The following is a 21,248-nucleotide window of genomic DNA, read 5'->3' on the forward strand; positions in this document are numbered from 1 at the left end:
AAGAAGAGTTATATTGTGAAATAAAATTGAAATTTCAAACAACTTGTCCTTTCAAGTTTGAATAATGGAATGACTATAAATAGACAGAGTTAGACCCATTATGTAGCTTTCTAGGGCTATTAGTTTGGGATTTTACTCATAACATTAGCAAAACAGGATTTTAAACCAAAACTGTATCAAGTTGGGGTGGACTTTCTCTTGAATCAGTTATAACAGATACAAAATAAAGTCTGTGGGCTTTGGAGTGGGTTTGTTTAGTTTTAAAATGGTGTGCCAACTTCTTTAAAAAATTTATTTGAAAACTAATTTTTCATCATGTCTTGATGTTCTGATTTTCTTTCCTAGAGAGATTATTTTAATGTGTTGATATAACCATTAAAAAATACTTGAGTGTATACACCTACTTGAGTGTATATACCCTCAGCTATTTACTGAGTAAAGAGATGCCATGTGTTATTCTTAGAGCATCTACAAAACTTTTTGTTTGTCTTTAACTTCTGTAATTTTTCTATTTCAAATTTTTATTGACATCTTGGCTTTTTGATTTTGGCAACTGGAATTTCCTTCTGTCTTCTAAGCAAAGGCACCTTAATACTGAATAGTGGAGTTACCTTCATGGTGTTTGTTATGTAACTTTAACATTATGCTTCTAAAATTAATGGTGTTATTAAAATGTACCAAACACTGCTGTATACAAGTATTTTATTACCTAAAATGGGACACTTCTGAAAACAGGATCTTATGCCCTTCTACTTCTTACACAAGGCTGACAACTGCTTGTGTAACATATGAGGTGTGAGAACTGTGTGTGGTTTAGTTCTTGCTATCCTCTGCTTCCTGATGGTGTTTTTAAGCTCTCTGAATCCTTCCTGAATGGAAGCAGCACAGCAATGAAGGTGAAGGCTGTTCTAATCAAAAGGAACAAAGGGACTTTCAAAAATGGATACCAGCATTTTGTAAACTGAAAATATCCTTTTCATCCTTTCTTTCAAATTCCTTCTCTTAAATTTTTTCATAAGAGTTAAGGCCTACCACTCAGAGAGTACTCAGATGTATATTAACACATGTAATACAGAATTATTAATGTAGTTATCTCTTAGAGAATACAGTGAGAAAAACAGGTAGCTGTTGAATCTACCCATATGTTCACAGACTACAAACATAGCTTGTGTGCATTTTTCCCCCCTCAATTTCATTTGAAACCAGAATATATTTGTAATTCTAGAAGTGGGATGGTAGGCTTTGGGGTTTTTTGTTTGTGTGTCCTTCCCTGCAACAGGCTTAGAGGGCCATTTACAGAAACCAACCAGCCAAAAGCAAGGAAAAAAATCCTGGCCTATTCCTGAATATGCTTCTTAAAAGATGACTGCCAAATATTATAATTTGCTACATATTTATAGTGACTTTTATATACTTCCTCATCACTTCTCAATTTAGCAGTCTGAAATACTGACAAGTATTTCAGCAACATGTAAAATAAAAGCATATGAGAGCCAAAGATGAAGTGGTTTGGTGTAACAGTTCTGTAGAAGCAGTTCAGTTATTATTCATAGAATCATAGAATGGTCTGGTTGGAAGAGACCCACAAGATTATCTAGTTCCAACCTGCCATGGTGAGGGACACCTTCCAAAAGACCAGATTACTTGTCATGGACCATAACTCTCTCAAAGAGCATCTAATACAAATACCAAATTGGTGGGCAGGAGGAGAAGTAAAAAAAGATTTCAATATGAGTGTGTGAAGTGAGAAGCTTCTATGAATAATAAGGGGGCACAAAAATATGGACCTCAGTGGTAAAGCCACATGTGCAGTTGCCTTAGCTCATCAGTTGCTGTATATAATTAAAATTCACAGTAGAATATAGGAGTTGGTGCCTAAAGCGAATGAGTTAGTGTGTGATTTCCTTCAAATATGGGAACCTTACATATATGTGTGTGCATATGTGTATGTACATATATATATCTAAAAAGAACAAAGGTAGTTTTTGTTAGTTTGGGGTTTTGTAAAGTAAAAGGATGCTTCAGGCTCATCAGAGAGAAATTATAATAAAAATCAGTAACTAAAGTAATTTAAGCCAGGCCATCCTTTATCCAGATTCTTCATCCCTGTATTCATAGAAATGTTTTGAAATAATACTTAGGACATTATCTGGTTTAAATCTTATTTAATCAGCTAACTGGTGGTTGCAGGTAACAATTTTTTTTCCTGAGGACATTTCTTGCATTGAAGTTTTGTGATAGAAGATACATTAGGAAACAAGTGTTGCTTTACTGCTTTTGTGAAGTACCAGGTGCTCACTGATGGTGGTGTTTCAGCAAACACAGAGCAGTGTTTAAAGTCTGAGCCTGGGCACCCTCTCATCTTTGCCAGTACTCTGCAACCTTGGGCTGAAGATCTGAGCTCTGACTAAAGGGAATCAAATGTCAGCTTATTCCTGGAGTATATTAGTTAAAGCAAAATTAAATTTACAAGAAGCAAATGGAAAACAAGCCTTATGGTACTGAGACTTAATTGTGAATGTAAAATTTTAGTCTATTAATGTCAAGGATGCAGCACACTGAGCTGAAACATGGGATTGGTTTGGTGTGTTGCAAGTCTGGTCTATTACACAAAGCTGTGATGGTACAATTCTTTAGAGGATAAAACTTGAGTCTTGTGTATAAGCAGCTAACAGGAAATACAAGCAATGCTTTGTGTTGTGAAAAATAAACAGCAGCAAGAAAGGCAGGAAAGCTTCAGCAAGTTGTGGATCAGTCTTCTAAAGTGGTTTGTGACAGTAAAGTTTGTTGTGGGCTCCACAGTGAAGAGGCCCAGATGGCCTTTGTTGCTTGTAAGAAACATCCCAGGCACTGCAGACTCCATGCCGTCTCTGGCAAAACACTAATGGAACTCCACAGGCAGACATTGAGAGTAGCCAGTATAGCAGTGCTGTATGTAAATGCAAAATCATAATTGTTAAACAAGTACTACAACATAAATCCGTGAGTGCTACAATAGACAAACTTCGTCATTACTATCACGTTGAAAAGTTAATCTTTTTGCTTATGATTAGAACAGCATGGATACTCAAAGCTTTAGGATGCAGCTCTTGCTGTAATAAAAACATAGTAAGTAATGCTGAGATAGACTGGATAGTAATCTCCAGCAGTAATCTCAACTACTGAGAATGTTTAACAATAATAAGCATATTTGCTAGAAAGGCAGCTGCAAAGATCATTGTAGCAGCCAATCCAGGTATCATTCTGGCAAATGATTTTGTTGAGGAAAAACAATAGACATCTAAATTGCCATCTGTGTGAAACCACCCAAAGTCTTCAGCACTGTAAGCTGCCTCTCCAGAGACTCCTCCCTAAGTTGTCTGTCCAGACTGGCTTGTGGTGGTAAAACTAGTGAACAATAATGGCAGAGTAGCAAGAATCTTCAACAAATAACTTCAGAAACATCTGCTGTCCAAAATGGTACCCTGCAAACATGTTGTTTCCCTGCTGTTTTTGACTCTGTTGTTTATGGATCAGTGTTCCCTTTGATGTACCCAGTGTATTCCATATCAAGCTTTGTATAGTTTGTTCTGATTCTCTGTAGATTGAAAATATTGATGTTAAAAATCATATCTACTTGTTCCATAATAAACTCTGCCAGCACTTGCATGTACTAGAATTACTGCAGACTGTCTGAAATTTCTGTCAGGCCTTTTCTTTAATACCATTAGTAAAAAGAGTTTATTCTGATGTTATCCTCTTGGAAGCCATGTTGAATTGCTGCTGTTAACAACACAGAATTGAAATCAGGTGACACATACTGCTCTCCTGGTAGTGTTGTCTTGAACAACTTGCCTTGGTCCCAGCTGCTGATGTCACCAGCCCACTTCCTGTAGGTATGGTGTGGATATATTTACCAGGCTGATGACAGCTGGGCCATATACCAGATACTATCTGTCCTTGTTCCCACCCCAAACCAGTAAACAAAGATCTGCAAAGGAGAGAGCTCTGTGGTAGTGTTCAAGATTCCTGGAGTGTTCAGAGATTTTCACACTACTTTGAAGTTACTGCAGAGGGGAAAAAACTACATGGAAGGCTCTTCAGCTGCTCTCCACCCATTTTGACTCCTTGATCTTTGATTTCAGTTGTCATCTCAAGAGATTAAATTAAATTCAGCTTCTCAGCCTAATTACATTGATTATGTATTAAGCCTCAACCTGTTAGCTAAATTATTTTGGTTACATACTGGGCCCTCATACAGTTTTGAAAATCAAGTTGTTAATGCCCCTTTCATGTTTTGTGATGATCTGTGTTTAGTTTCAGTAACCTGTATTTCAATTTCATGTTAAGCATGTTTTAGATGTAATCCAGAATGCTTTCATAGCATTCTGAGGCTGCCTTGGCAAGAAACAAGCTCTTCTGGGTGCTGTAGATCACACCTCTGTTTATCTTAATGAAAAATAAGTCCATGGAGGCTACTTACTATACCAAAAGCAAAAGAGGGAAGGGATTAATTCTGCATTAACATAAGCATTTTCTCTCTGTTTCAGATTCAGACTGATGATTCTTTTAAAGTTTTCTGTGCTTTTTGCTCTGTGTACTTGTATTTCACAGGGAACCTTAATCATGTGTGAATTGGTACAGGTTCACCTTCCAGATTTCATAGTCCAGAGTTTTTTCTCAAGGTTTTGCTGCTGCCATTGTGGAATGGTGTGCACACTGATATAAACTTGAATTCAGTGGTGATACTTATTAGAAAGCAGAAATGTGTATATTAGTCTTAGAGTGATCTGTGTAAGGAAACCCCATATAGCATGCTACCCAGCACCGAGTTTCTTCAGGCAGAGGATCTCTATTGCCTTGTGCTTAGGAGATCTGATTTTGTCACTAGTAAGCCATCCAGTTTTCTAAGTATTTTAATGACAGATGCATCAAGGTGATTTTACTGTCATTTTCAAATCCTCGCCCTGCTGTTATATCTTAGAAAGCAATATGCAAGCTTGCTGCATCGTTCTGGAGTTGACTCCACTCTAGGCTTGGCTTGGTTTGGCTTTTGATTTTGTGGATCAGAAGGTTTTGTGTCCTTTGGTCTAATTCAGTTACTAGTGCTTTGAAAGGTAAGGTCAGGCAGAGTTCTTCTGGTTGCCCTTGTTTGTCGAGGTAGCTTGAATAGCATTTCTGGGAGACTGTCAGAAAGGGAAGAATGGGTTCTCCTGAAAGACTTCTTGATGTACATGGCATGCAGGGTGGATCCTCCTCCCAGGTCCCACCATACTTTCTCTTGTGTCTTAGATAATTGTCCAGAAGTAAAAGTTGCATTGTGGGATGCTTGATGATGATCAGTTTAGCTTAAAAAGAAAAATTGGGTGTAAGTGTAGATGTGCTTGCTCTACTCATATCTTTCTTTCCCTGGTTGCAAACTTAGTGTTGTGTTTTGTCTTTACCTGCCTGTATAATGTCAGAAGGATGAAAGATCCAACCTTGCTCAAAAGAGGGATGTTAAGAAAAGGAATGTACCACATCCTCCTTGGTGCAGGATTCAAGGGATGAAGGGATGTAAGGGCTTTCTGCCTTGGAACTGTTGTGACTGGCAAAAAACCTTCTCTCCTCCCTACCTTTCACTCTGTTGAATTAATTTTAAGCTTAGTCATGGCCACTGAGGAACATCAGCTGTATACTTTCAACTGTTAAAATCAGAATTTAAAAGTTGAAGTCACACTTAAACTGATTGTCTTAACCTTCACTGAAGTATGTATGTGAAGCTCTAGCTTTTCAGAAATGAATTGATCAGAAAACCTGAGGGTTGTGTTTTAATCATGATTTGGAGAAACATTCTCAATGTGACATTTTTCAGAGCAGTTTGTGCACATTTTTAGATGTTTATCAGAACTTTAGGAATTGAATGTGTCTGTCTATGTAAATATTTGGGTAGGAGGGAGCTGTTTGCCAGAACAAGGGCAAGAATAGGTATTGCTTCTTCTGGTCATAGAAAAAGAATTGATAACAAAGTGTCTGTAGTCTGACTGTTCTGGTGTCAAGTACATTGAACTGTTCACTGATGTGGCAGTGTCCAGCAGTTACTCTTGGGAGTTGTGGTGTCTGTGATAGTTTGGTTTGTTCCTGGGAGGAGGAAGCTGAGCTTGGCTCTTCCATCTGAACTCAAAAGCTCTGTACTCTCATAGAAAGTGTGTTACCTTGAATCTTTAGCAGATGAATACACAATTGTTAGTCTGAATTTGTTTGCCTTTTTTTAAGAGATGTGGTTAAAATTGCTGAGCTTTATGGCTTAAGTTGACTTAACTTACTTTCTGGGTGCCCTTCTATCCAATGTTGCTGCAAGCCCTGGAGGACAAGCTCCTGGAGCTCTTCCATGGTACCACCAGAGTGCCAGTTGCAGAGGGCATTGGGCACAGCTGCATGGCACTGAAATCATGGTTTAGAAATAATTCTGGCAGCTTTCTGGTATGTGCTGGCTGACTGGAGCATGACTGAAAAGCAGGGGTGGTCAGGCTTGATGTGTAGGAAGGAGGAGGAAATCTGATGGATAAATGGTCCAGTGATTCAGGACTAGAATTACTGTGGAATCATCACTTCTAGATGGGAAGTTGCCATAGAAACAAAAAATGCTTTCTTTCAACAGTTCTAGTCAGAAATGTTACCCATCCTCTTAAATAACCACTTCTGGCTAATTTTAGAATTTTTCTGCAGTTTAGAATACTTGCTTTCCTGAGGTGTGTGCATGTGTGCAGACACATGAGAGCACCTGTTAATTTGAAATGAGAATTTGTTTGGGAAATAGAGGAAACAGGAAAATGGCTTTTCCTGTTCTAAGTAATGAAAAAATACAGGTGGCAGTGGAAAGTAGCCAGTTCAGAAAAACACTATTAGGCTCAAAAAACAATATTGAAAGTACAGAATCCTGTGCAGTAAAAATGTTTATGATGCATCTTAATTAGTATTTATTGCTTAATACTCAGGAAGTCATTGCTTCCTAATTCTTAGTGCTGTTTTTCTTTTAGCTTAGTCTATTAATACTTTTATTTGTAATGCTTTTTAAAATTTCAATTAATGGATAGAAATTACCTTACAGATCACTTGTATTTCAGCATAAACATTTTCAAGCATTTAGTGTCTGAGAATGGAAAAGTGAAATAGTCTGAAAAATGCAATGTAACAGGTATTACTTGTACATAAATTCTTTCAATTTGCTGATGTATTCCATTTTTACTGGAACAAGTTCTAGAGTGTTTTTGGTAACTGAGGCTTAACAATATTCACTGTAATGTCTCCTCTTATTTGTTCTATAAAGCTCTATAAGGGGTTTTGCTTTTATAATATTGAATTTGAAAAATGGTCATGTTAAATGGGTTTAATGAAACCTAAATGTTGCTCTCAGTCATCTTTGATATATTAAGTGCTGTGTGTATAATATAATACGATTGTTAATCTATTCTTGAAGTATATATTCTTTCCCAGTCATACTACTAGAACAAAATTGGAATGAAATTACTTTGAGTCACCTTTTCAGTCTTGGAGACTCAAAAGGTAGATATTTCTGTATGGTAGCATTTCCATGCACACTGAATGTATACACTACAAAACAATGCAAATTGTTGATGAATAAGCTTTTCTGGAAATACTTTTCAGAACATGAAGAAAATTGGTTTCCCTTGGTTTAGCACTATCTCTATGAAAATGCCACAGATGTTATTCCGTGCAGGACTGAAGCTGCTTTCATACCTATAACACTTAACAAAATTCTAATTAAATCAAGTCAAACTGCCAAAGTACCAGTGTTACAAGTTGATTTCCATCATGAATCCCATTCCCATCTGATTTTTTTCCCTATTGCTTATCTTGTGGGCACTTTCTGAGAAGAATATGGTCTTTCCTGTAAGGAAGAAGTGCCAAGGTATATTTTAAGATATGTGTGCTTCTAGTTTGCAAATTTGAGAAACTTCTACAGCAAATTAAGGGCCTGCAAAATGAATTACAATATTGCAGCAAGAGGTCCTTGTCAGCTGTTCCTATATTTTTAGCGTAGATCACTCCTAGGTGTTTTATCATTGTAGTAATGAATGTCATGAAATTATTCATATTTTGAAAGTTAGCTATTGCCTCCTTTAAACCTGCTTTTCCTCCTTAAAAAAAAAGGAATGAGGAAGGCAGCACCACAAGTTCTGACAGGCTTTTGTTAATGATGCATTTTATTCAGCTTGAGGGAGAGCAATTGTAGTCAGTGGAATAACAGCAAACTGAAAACCTGTAGTGGGAACCATTTTTCTGGATTTATGTTATAAACTTCATACAGAGGTACAGTGACAACCTAATAAGAATTATTACAGTAACAGCAACTTGCTTTGAGTAGGCAGTAAACCATGTTTTTGAAGCTGTTACAGCTACTACAATAGTAAGACTCGCTCCTTTAACTTTGTATCAAAGCCTGACTGCCCTGGCCAAGCTTAGGACTCTGTCAGCAAGGCACAGGATGAATAGGCAGTGAAAGGTTCACCTGCTGCAAATAGACAAGTTGCTCTGGTTCCTGTGAAGATGAACTTAAATACCTAGGAGACCTGGACTTCTCATGTGGGGAGAGGTGAGAGTAGCTGAGGAGCTACATTATTTGAAAATATCTTTTCACTTGTCTGGTAACTTCAAATAAATGGGGTACTGCATATATCAAGGTGATCTATTCCCATCTGTATGAGGGTTGTGGTGCAGAAATAAATGGTGAAAAGATGAGCAGAATAGGTGGCAATACATTCAGAGAATGAGGGATACAATAGTTTCATTAAAAGCATATTAATTTTCAGTTATTTATGTGAAGATTTTTATTTCTAAGTTCAGCTGTAATTAACTGCTTTAATTTCTTTTTAAACAGGTGTCAAACAAAAAATCAAATAGCGCTCCTCCCCCAGCACAACTATCTAAAATCAAAGTACCAGCGCCACAGACTGTAGTGAAGAAGGAAAAGCGTCAGAGTTCTTCAAGGTTTAATGTTAGCAATAACAGGGAGCTTCAAAAACTGCCAGCTTTAAAAGGTATGTCTTTCCAAAGTGGAATTACTCCTGTGGGGAAATTTGGGCATGACACCAAGAAGCACCTCAGCTGTCATACTTCTAATATCTGGACAGCATACATAATACATCAGGTATGCACATCTGCAAACTGCACATACTTGCTCTGGGTGGTTTTTTCTTTTGTTTTATCTCCACTTGAGGACCTCCAGTATGTTGCCTTCTTGGCAATCAGTATAGGCAGTGTCTGTGTGACAGCATATTCACTCATCTCACACATAAAAGTAGACTATTTGGGATCTCTTTGCAAAATATTATGCTTCTGTCCTCAGAGCAGTGTGCTCAAACCTTGCTTCATTTGTGCTAAAATTTCTCTTGATACTTTTAAAAGACCAGGTCTACCACTTTGTATGGCTCTGTTTTTCCTGAGCATGGGTCAGGCAGAGTGGTGCCTTTTTAGTGCATATGAATTTTTCCTTTGTTGATTTTAAGGCTTTTTTTTATCTCTTAGATTTATATTTACTTCCATCTGTGACAAAAAGATGATAATAATCGATGGGTCTTCTCTTACTAACCCACCTTTTGTCATCTTTATTTGCCCTGAAGGCTTATTTAGAGGAAACAAAAAAAAGGCAGTTTTGAAACCAAAAAAAAGCAGTGTGTACTGCTTTACAGTATTCAAGAGTTCAAGATTGCCAGTGAAAGCCTAATAGATCACTGAAATGTTGAGTAGTACTGGTGTAGGCAATGTGAAATTATTGGGAAAATTACTGTATTCTTTGCTCCATTCATCATTTTCTTAATATAATAAATTAGTGTTTCTTGAAAATAAGCTCTGCTTCTCAGCCTGTCTGAATTACACTGCATTTCATTCAGATCAAATTAGATTGCAAGATTTTTCTCTTTACACAGATACTGTTTTTACAAAAAGAATCTGAAATACTGTCCATGATGTTAATTTAGCAGCCTATATACAAGATGCTGTTTAATATATTTCAAGACTAAACTGCTGCTTATTTAGTTAGTTAATTTCAATATATGAATTAAATTTTTAATAAGATTATTTGGCACGACAGATTATGAATAATATGTTCTGTCTTTTAAACTGACATAGAATGTTCATGCACAAGCTGTGACAACCAGGGCATGAGTGACATAAGCAAAAGAGACTGGTTAAAGTAGGCATTTTTATAAGAAGTTATGCATACAGCCACATTGACTGGCATAACCTTTTGTTCAAAGACTCAGCCACAAAGAATATAATTTGTTTCTTGGTCCTATTTTAAATACAGTGGTTCTGGTACTGCCTGGGACTGCAGCTCAGGGATACCAGAACTGAGCATGCATTTAGAAGCAGTATGGATAGAGAGCTGGAAATGGGGAAAATGAGTGCAGATAGGACAGAGGAGAACTAATGCATTCTACAGTAACGAAGATGAAGTTTAAGATCTGTTTCTACCTTGGCTATGTTGCAGTTTAAACCAGTAGGCCAGTGAAGTGCAGAAGAATGCTTGCTTGTAGTTGGAGGAGGGAGGAGTAAGAAAATAGAAAATTCTTATAAACAGTCTGAGGTATTTTCTCAGAGCATTCTAGCACTTCTTGACACAGTGTACCTATTTGTGAAGAAATGGTAGGAGTATTGTGCATTGTAATTGCCTTGAGTCTGCAATCACTCCCCCACGCTCAGGTGAAAGGAATGAAAAGATCTTGAGCTTCTCCCTGGTGCTATGTGTACATCCCCAGGTTGTCAAGGGCCAGACTTTGTTATGGAGCACTGGTGCAGTTGTTGATCTAGTGAGGAGCAGTAATTGCCACCTTTCACTAGTAAAGGCAGTAATAGCTTTATTACCAAGCTGTACCCAATCTCCTGGATCATACCAGATGTCTGCATAATGCTGTGCTCACTGCATGTGCTTACTCCTGATGTAATTCCAGCCTGCTGGGGTTGCTGAGGATACCATTGGCCAGTCACGCTGTTCCTCTAAAAGACACAGAGATACTTGACTTAATGTGCATTTAGTGGGTCAACTGAATCTGGGAAACTTTGTTTTTGGATATCTTTGTGTGTTGTTTAATGTCTCTGTCTGGACAGGAGTTAAAGTGGACTGGCAGGCTATAATTTAAAGGAGTGAAATGATTAAGACAGGTTTGACTTCTGTGAAGTGCTGGGAAGAACATAGTGTTCCTTCAGGTTAGCTGCATTTAACCAGCTTTCAAACTCCTGTTACTCATAACACAAGTGGCTGCATTTCTATGGCTACAGTACCTGGGGAGCCTTTCTTTTGTCTGTAGTAGAGCAAGAGATGTGTATTATCTTACAAATGTTGCACTGACTACTGTGTCATGTGATGTACTTTACATGAGACTGTATTTTAAGCACAAAATGCAGAATGGGGTTGTCTTTGCATACTTTAAGGGCCATATGAGATATGTGGAAGCTTGTAACTGGTAAGATCTGAATGACCTGTGGTATTGGTGAGATAACCACCTTTCTTTTGTGCCACAGGTCTGGAGATGAGGTCAGCAGATCACTTGAAATAGTGGGAGGGAAAGGAGGAGCTGCCAAGGTGGCTTTTCATCAAGATTTCTTATTTAAGAAATGGCTTTTTGATCTTTGGGCATGCTGCAAACTTTCTCTTGGGTGTTACACGAAAGTGCTGATGATAAGCTTCTGGAAATTCCAGCATATTTGCCCTGGTGACTGGTATTAGTGTGGTATGATTTGTGTTCATTGGAGCAACTTACGAATTATGTTATGCACCCTCAGATTATCCAGGAAATGGAGGAGCAGGATAGCTCAGATAATGCACAAAGAAAAGGAAATAGATTATGAATGAAGAGGTTTTAAGAAGAGAGCTGAATGTAGAAAAGAGAAGTCTCTGAGGTAATTGGTTTGTGGAACATCAAGATCCACATATTAGCAAAGCTGCAAACTAGTTATGCTCCCTGCAGCACAGTGCAGTGCAACCTGATTTAGCTGGGTAGAACAGGTAGTTTGTCTGCCCACAGATAACCTAAAGTATCTCTGGAGAAGTGCCTTCAGAACAGTGTCAAACATGTTGAAAAGATCTTACCTATTTTCATCAAAAAAAGAAAAAAATCTGTGCCATTAAACTTGTGCTTTGTTGATTTCTGCTTATCCAGTTCCATTTGTTAGCTAACATTGGTAGTACAGGTACTTAAATTACAGAAAATTGATTTCTAATTTAAATTGTTAATTGAGAAAAAATTATACTGGACCTAAAGATGTGTTTTGTTTTATTTTATTGTGGTTTGAAAGCTTTCAGACTAATACTTTGTTTATATCAAATATAAATGGCAAAGGGTGCTTCAGCCTTCAGAAACGTACCAGTTTCTTAATTTTTAGTTTCCTAAGAAAGCAGTTAGTAATTTAGGATATGTTAAAATCAGTATATTAAATATAAAATATTAGAATTACATAAATAGTTAAAATTGTGTAAATGTTCAATATTTTTATGTAAATATATTTAAAAAGTAGCATATCCAAGCTTGTGCATACCTGAGCACTGACACAGTAAAGGGAGTTTGTGTTCTTTGCATGCTCACTTCAGCTTTATGAATTCATTGTTACATTACCGGTAATTTTTTCATGGTAAGTGAGATTTTTTAACTGCAAACAGGTGAATGTATTTGTAAGTTATTTTGCATGAATGTGCTGATTTTAGTAAACAGTAAATGTAGTAAACTGTGAAATAGAGAAATGACTGTACAAAGTGTTGAGATTTTTAAGGATATGGTCTGAATCACGACAATATGTAAGAAAATGTCACAATAAGAATTTTAAAATATAATATTAAAACACCCTAAATAGGATAAAATGTTTCATGCACTGTCAAATACAGTTGTGTCACAAATCTAACTTTAACCTTCCAGTAATACTCATTAAAAGGAATGTTCTCTGTCAGTTCTAGAATAACAAATTTGAAAAAATAAGTCAGTACTACTTAATATTCCGAAACGTTGCAAACTTTCCCAATGAACATATGTTAGTCATGCATATGTAAATTTGGGCACGATTCAAAAATATGCTTTTTTGGTAGCATTTTCATATATACTTTTTTAAAGCTGGGTAAAATCCTTTTACAGCCATATAAAGGCCTCTTGGGATGCAGTGTTGTGATTCAGTTAGTGCATTTGGGATTGAAGTTTTTTGCTGGTTTTCATTTGGGGGTTTCTTTCAGATAAAAGTGAACATTGTTAGATACAACAGAGATTGGACAGCAGCTTTTATTTCCAAATACAGCTCTGAATTTATTTTAAAAGTTACTATTTACCTCTTGGAGTTGGACTGCTGATCTCAAACATGTGGATACAATGTTCTTATAAATGTTTTTATGAAGATAGGAAGAAATAAGCTACATTGACAGCTGAGGACATATGCACTGACTTTTAGTGTTGAGAAGTATAGAATTGGTTTTTTAATGAAGAATATCTGCATGTGATAGGATTAAACAGATTCTAGTATTTTGTTAAGATCTTACCACACATTTTGATCAGTCCTGGTTTTGATCTTCTGGTGATGTCAGCTTCTGCTTTAGCATGGTTTCAACATCAGAAGTGCTGTTAGTCATATCTATTTGAAAAACCCAAAAACAACCCAAAAAAACCTACTCAATAAAAGTGGGGGGGTAGAAAAGAAAGGAAAATGACAGGTCATTTTTCTGAGCACATTTAATGCAGAGAGCATGGTTCTTGTTTTTCTTCAAGCAGAGACTTCAGAGCTCTGCCAAATTCTGACTCTGTTCTGTGTAAAAGAACATCAGGGTGGTGTCTCAACTTGTCTGCCTGCGATACAGGACTCTGATAGTGAAGCAAGCATTATTAAAGCTTTCCTAATGTTTTAAAGTTGTAAATGGCTGTCTAGGAGATAGCTCTGTTTTCATCATCTGTAAAATATTAAAGTCTCATGAATCAAAACTGCAGAAGAGGTGATTTCAGTTTGAGTCTGATACCTAAAAAAACAATTGTACCAAATTTTGATTGATAAAACTGTTGAAACCGTGAGAAAGGAGGAAAAAGCGAGAATTGCTCAAGAGGTCAGAAATGTAAAATTATTGTGTGTTTTTCTCAAGTGCAGAGTACCAATAAGTAAGCAAAACTGATACCAAGTAAATGAGAAAGCAAGTCAAGTTTTGTTCTCGGTACTGTAGGGAAATTCAACCATATATGTTGATAGTTACTACAAACTCATTGGAATACATTTAAACTTAAGCTGAGTGTGTTACCTGTTCATTTAAAACTAGCATCTGTTTTCATGATACAAAAGAGACTGACTGTATGTGTGCAATATAACTGAAAACTAATGGACTGTTTTGGGGTTTTGAGGAGCATTTTTCATATAAGGTGCTGAAATTGGAGATCTCAAGGTTTAAGATCACTTTCATTGCAGAAACCTCCTCCTACCACTTGTAATTTATTAGAGGACAAATATGCAGTACTTTGGCCTTTCCAGTTTAATTTTACTTCTTATGTGCATGCATGACAATTCAGGAATTGTGTCCAGCTGCAAGGTGGTAGCATTCCTGTTTAGATAAAAGTATTTTATGCAAAGTAAGATGGTAGATTAAACAAGATAATGCTGCTATAAATTATCATTTGCTCTAATACATAATTCATTTAAAAGGCAAGACAGTGAGGCAAAACAAATTAATTCTCATGGAAAATATCAATGAATGCAGTTTTGTGAAACAGTTCATTCGCCTCTCCCTCATATGTGACCTATAGAGGAGTAACTCAGTATGCTAAATGCTGTGTTTCTGGTCCTGACTGTGTTTGTGCTTTTGTAGGTTTTTTTGGCAGCTCAGTGTTGTATTTAATATATTGAAACAAAAAGTCCATAATGGAAAATACTGCAGAAGCTCGTTCTTTCCTATATGAGTATGGTTGAATGCATGTATTGTCAGTGAATGTATGTATTGTATCATGTGAAGGAACTGGGGAGGCTTTTTGTCCTGTACTTTAGCAACTTTGACCTTAAAAGTATTATCAGTACTGCCTAAACAGACTTTCCTGTACTGATTTTTCTTTTAGATGTTTAAAATAATCATTAAGATGTCTGTGGTAAGCATATACATTTCTTAAACCAAAAGCTGACAATTGTTTGGTGTTCATAAGGAACATACGATCTATCAGTGGTTATAAAGTAATTAATATTAAAATATTTAGAAATTATCCAGTCTGAATTGCTATGTAGCATTTTAAAGATTAAGAAACGTGATACCTAATGAATGAAGAACTACCAAAAAAAGAAGGTTGTAGACGAAAAATACTTTCCTTGAGTGTGTGAATTCTTTTCCTTCAGCTAGTTTTACATGAAATCATAGGCTTGGATTAATGAACCATTTTTCATTTCAACTGCCCTATCAAACACCTACTCATTAGTCAGCAGCTGAAAGTGTTAGAAGAATGCACTACATCTGTCACTGGCAGCATTTCCTACCCAACTTGTTTCCACTGAAGTTTGGATAGAATCCATAAAAATAGGATTTAAAATGTGGTATTGTCTTATTTTCTAGATTCTAACCTGGATCTGAATTCAATTTAGATCTCTCTTAAAATGCCTTCTATTATGCCCTCACTCACAAAAGGAACATTTTGTTCCATTGCATAGATCCTCATTATAATCAGACCTTCACATTTTTGCTGCTGCACTGAACTTCTTTCTACTTAAGACCTCTACAGATCCAACATTGAATTTATATTTGTGAATCTCAATCAGTGGTTGTTGGATAACTAGCTTGGTCTCAAATTTTTACTCTTAAATGTTATTTTTACACTTTATTTCTTAAAAGTGGTACGTGTGACCTATGTAATAAGGCTACAGACACTAGTGAGTTTGGTGCTATTTTGGTGGATTTTGCACAGGGCTTGCTTAAAATAGTGTGGCAGTATTTGAAATGAGCTTCTGCAACCTACCCTAGGAATTACTTTTTTGTACCAATGCTGTTTTTAAAATTGGTTTCTTTTAAGGTAATGATTTTGTGTTGTACAGCTTTCTAAACTCAACCAATATCTACTGGTTTTTCTCCCTGTCCCCACTCACAAAACTTCTTGAGTATACAAGATTGATTGAAGGAAAACTTAGAACTGTTGAACCTGTGTACTACAGTGACTGTGCAAATATTAGGAAATCCAGATAGAGACAGGATATCCAGTCACAAACTGACATTTACCAATTCCTCTTTAACCAAATTTTGCTGTACTAGAAGGAGTGAATATTAAAATTTTTTTCAATGAGGAATTGTCTTTTGCCGTGCTTGAGTTATGGGAATTTTTTAAGGAAGCCTCATGATAGTTCATGTCCCTTTCATTTATCCAGGTAAGTATATTTTTCTTATCTCTGAATTTCTTTTGATAGCTAAGTATTAACATGGTGTTTACTGCCTGTGTTTCCTGGAAGAATTTCCTCTTGGCTGTCCTTTGGATTTAGTCGGAACCTAGAAGGAGAAGCCCATATCTTTCCTATTGCTATAGGTTCTCCTCCAGAATGTTCAGTATCCAGTACCTTTCCTTCTCTAAAACAAAGTTACTGTCTTTGAGTAACTCGCTGTTCAGGGTTGTGATAAGACCCCCGTTTTCTTATAGCCTGACATCATTTATGAGAGCAGTAAGTTTAGTGTAGGTTATAATTGGAGGAAGGGGGGGAAGTAAATTACATTGCTCCTACCAGAAAAAGCAAGTCATGTTTATTCCTGTCCCTTTTTTGGGTGTCTGTCTGCTGGCCCAGATAATGGAATCAACATGGCTCAAACTCACCCTTTTCTCATTTTAACTGTGCTCAGTTTCCTAATCTGGTTCAGCCATGCAGCTGCACAAACCCTTGTACAGCAATTTCAGACACTTGGGCACCTGAGCCTCAGAAGAGAGGGGATTGCAGCAGTAGCTCCTGTAGGTTTAGCTCAGCCTAGACTGCCAGGAACACAGTCTAAGTTAGCAGAAAACTAACCTGGCAATAAAGTGGCTTTCTGTTGGCTTAGGGGACTACACCAACTCATCTGTGGGTCTGATGACCACTGAAGCAGATGAGAGCAAATTTATTTTCAAATGTAAAGCAGAGAGGAGTGCAGGAAGGAGCCTGAAGCAGCCTGCAACAAGGCTGGCTTAGGTTGGTGAGGAATAGCAATTTCAGCAGCTGTGCCTTTAGTAACCTTAAAGCTCAGACTAAATATCTTCCCTTCCTCTCTCAATCAAAAAATGAAGACTCATACAGTCTGCGAGGTAACCAAGCCAAATGTCTTCATGTAAGTAGAAGTTTGTGCAGTTTTAATTATATTATGTTCTTGATCCTGCCATTATCAGTTAGAGTAGTAGGTGCTGTAAAATGGAAATAAAGGCAACCTTTGGGCAGGTGAATTTGCTATATGTGTTGTGGGGTGATGAGAAACAGGGTGAGTGGTTGTTTTAAAATCAATAACCCAAATGGAGTGTTTGTTTTTGAAAAAGTGGCACATAGCCTCCAAGTGTAAAGAGTGTTCATTAGCTATAATGCTGGATCCTAACTAAAGGATCTGATTTTAAGGCCCCTTCCAACCAAAAACATTCTATAATTCTAAAAAGTTACACAGTTATATCCTGAGAACTTTATAGGATTTGTCCTTCACTCCCATCATTGGAAAGTTAGAAGTGATGAGCAGGGTTCAGAGGAAACCTGTAACAGCTACAGTCTCACTATGTTGTCAATATGGTTTTTTGTTCATTTAATTCTAAAAATCGATAGCTGAAGTTAATACTGTTTTTCATTTTCTTGCAACAGAAATGTCTTCATAAATTTGTTAAAGTAAGCTCTTCTTCCTCCCATTGATATTCATTAGCTCTGCTCCACTTGCACTACTATTCTTTCCCTTCCATTAGGAAGTCAATTCCTAACTCAATTTTCTTTGCAATTTTTCTCCCAAATGAAGTTGCTCAAAATAATTCAGCTTAAATAAATATTTTCCTTTGGTGGCAAATCAAATATTTTAAGACTGTAACAAAGGGAGTGTATAAAAACCTCCTGAGCAGAATGTACTCTCAATCTGTACAATGGTGAGAAAACTGCTGATGTTGTTAACCAGCAAAAGGTCTTATGAAGACTAAAGTCAGCTTCACTAGTGTCCTACCAGAATTACACCAGAAATACACTGGTTTATGGGTGTTTTAACCAGTTTCTCTGTGGTTTTTTAAAGTACTGGGCTCAGACCTAACAGTCCAGCAAAAAAGAAGAAATGAGAACATTTCTGCAAGAGAAAACTTCCTGAATGTGACTGAGTCCTATCTGCCAATAGGACTGCTAGTTCTGTCAATGTCACATTTACTCTCTCTAATGAAGAACTTTTTAGGGGGCTTGACTCTTAAACCACTACCTAAAATTTGCTAATGAACCTCCAACAGTAAAAGTCATGCTTATGTATAAATTAGGAAATGGCACTGTAACTAATGTTCCTTTTTTGCTCTGTTGTGAAATTGTGTCCATGGCCACAGGGACAGCCTTCCTGGCCATTTAATCTTTGCAAGGCGTTTCAGAGAGACAGAAGCAGCAGCTGCCCATTAAAGCAGACATGAGTAGAGAGGAGTGATAGAGCAGCTGTTCTTAAATATATAGTTACCAGATAAACTGGGATTTTAAACCTAATTTTTTGCAACTTTGTACTGTGGTTTATTACTATAAAATAATCTAATTCTCCTTTAATATCAGGAAAAAAAAACCAAAATTTGCTACAAGATCCTGTATGTGAAAAGACTTCAAAAAATACCCAAGTTGTTTTATTTTTCCTTCATCCATCAAAATCTTGTAGAAAACAGTGTTAGAGGTCAGTCCTGGTTTTAATCTAGTTTTTTTAAAGGCAAATGTCTATGGTAGCTTTTTATTTTGCAAGGCTAAAACTCACATTGAACTTGGTGATTTTAAAGGTCTGTTCCAGTGTTGATGGTCCTGTGATTCTAAGGTATACTCAAGGGATGTATAGATAAAAAACATGACATTTTTGAGGATACACCTTCCCTGGTTTTGCCTACATTGTAAGGACAAAGGATTTGAATTTTTCTAGTCTTAGAGAAGAGGTCTAAAAAGTTCATGTAGTTTGTTTTCATGTTGTCAAAAGCAGGATCAACTACATTTGTGTCACACATTATGTTGGGTCATTTTTTAGTTACTAGAAACTTTGCAGTCTTTTTTTTTTTAAGTGTGCTTATTGTGAGAGGATTTAATTTAATTTCTAACCTAATCTTCTTTGAGGTAGGATGCATTTCCTGTTTGTAGTGAATGTAGAAAAATTAATTCCTTCCACCTCCATAATTATTCTTTAAAATACTTGGATATTCTCAGTCAGGTCCATTCTATTTAAAAACAAACAAACAACAAACAAACAACCCACACACCACATCAAACAGAGGAGATTTATTTTTTTAACTAAGTAATATTTTAAAGATTTTTTGTCTTTGGGCTTTCTTATGAGGTTTACATTCAGGATGTACTACTTCAAATTGGGCCTTGTCAGCAATCATTAAATCCAATTGATTTCTTTGTGTGTCTTATGGATGATATTCTTCTTTTTTATATCCCAGTTAGTCTTTTCCCTTCACCAATTGAATAATATTCAGTACAGCTCTAACTCACCTTTCACAGTATATGATTGTAGTGTGATGTAATTTTTCTAACCAGGTACACATATGCCCTATAATTTGTTTTTATTTCAAATTTTCATCAGCAAGTTACTTAATGAAAAAGTGTCTTCTGATGTGCACCTTTTTTTTTTTTTTTGAGCAGATATAAGTTAAGACAGTGTCATAGATTCAGTAATCTGCATACTCATTTGCACTAGTATGTGACATACAGTATTTGGGCAGGACAGATGTGGAGACAGCACAAGTAACAGTGCCGGTTTCTCTGAGCATCACTCCCAGCAGACAAAATGGTCCTTCAAATAGCTCATTGTAAAAATAAATGTGCAAGTCTCATATGATGAGACAAAGGCTGCTCACAGTTTTGTTATAAATACCTTAAATAGTCAAACTAACAAGTTCAGAAATTGTTATGCTATGCTTTTTTAATTGTACTTCTGAGATTATGCAGGAAAACTGCTTCCATGTGCTTATATATTGCTTCTTAGTAATTTTCTTTTCAGTAATAGTTTTAAAAGTTAATTAAAATTACTGATAATTTTAGAAAGAAAAACCAGTATTTTGCAACATCCAAATTTAGGAACATTAATATAAACTGAAGGCAGATCTATTTCTAGATTGATAGAAGTATCCAGGTCCATTGCTAGATTAAAAGACATATTCAGCACGAGACATGAGGTTTTAATCTGCTGCTTGTCATATATATGTATTTTTATTTGTAATGTACATACTAGTAACCAGTGGTGAAACAGTGCAAGGAATGTTTATGAGGTTTTATATTTCTAAATCAACATTAATAATCCAAGGACCTGTATCTTACTGTAAACTAATTACCTTTTGTTGTGGCCCTTGAAAGCTGAAGTTGTAGATGTTACCCTCAGTGCTGTGTTTTTCCACGATTAAATTAAACATTGGTTTGATAATCCTGGGAAACCGTACTGAAGGAAAGGCTAAGGAAAGAGGAAAAATAAAACTGCATGCGCTCTTTCTAGCAGGTGCTCCCGAATATTATCGAGGGGGCGGGGGTACAACAGCAGCAATGAGATCATCCTGGCAATAATAAAAAACCCAAACCCAACGCAGCAGGGCCGTCATCTCCGCAGCCGCTCCGCCCCTGCCGCGGGCGGCGCGGGGCTGGCGCGGGCGCGGGGGGAGCCCCGCACCGGCCGCGCTCATTCGCGGCCTCCTCGGTGTCGTTTGAAGTTGCTGCCGTCGGCCAATGGGGCTCCTCCCGCCCGCTGACATCACTCCCCAGCCAGTTCCCTCCAGCTGCAGAGCGCTTCAGTTTCTGTCTTTTTTTAAACTAAAATGGAGGCTGGTTTCTTGCCTTAAGGAATACAGTGCCGTGCCTGCTGGAGCCTAGATGTTGACATGTAATAGAGCTGGCAGCAGGATGGTGGTTGACGCAGCCAATTCCAATGGGCCGTTCCAGCCCGTGGCCCTTTTGCATATTAGAGGTGAGTTATTGTGCGTGCGAGAGTGAATCGCGACCCTCTGACGAGCGAATAAATGGCTATTGTAGAGCTCGGAGAAGGGGAGCAGGAAGTCCTTTGTAGCTCAGTCCCTCTCGGTCTGTTACAGCCGCGGTAAAACCGGCGGAGAGCAAAACCCATTTTCTATTAAATGTGTTCG

The 21,248-nt window shown here is 37.0% G+C and overlaps 1 protein-coding gene across 2 annotated transcripts in view; it reads left to right on the forward strand.

The window, feature by feature from the left end:
- The window catches only part of PPP2R5C (protein phosphatase 2 regulatory subunit B'gamma), a 71,123-nt gene that overhangs the window by 8,072 nt on the left and 41,803 nt on the right, over nt 1–21,248 (forward strand). Inside the window, exon 3 of one of the 2 annotated variants that reach the window (XM_030950559.1) lies at nt 8,861–9,020. In XM_030950559.1, coding sequence (XP_030806419.1) covers nt 8,861–9,020 — 160 coding nt within the window. Of the gene's footprint in view, nt 1–8,860; nt 9,021–20,783; nt 21,074–21,248 lie in introns of those variants that run through there. The other variant, XM_030950560.1, reaches the window with a different exon arrangement.

Source organism: Camarhynchus parvulus, chromosome 5 (assembly GCF_901933205.1).
Source record: "Camarhynchus parvulus chromosome 5, STF_HiC, whole genome shotgun sequence".
In the NCBI taxonomy this organism is placed as follows: domain Eukaryota; kingdom Metazoa; phylum Chordata; class Aves; order Passeriformes; family Thraupidae; genus Camarhynchus; species Camarhynchus parvulus.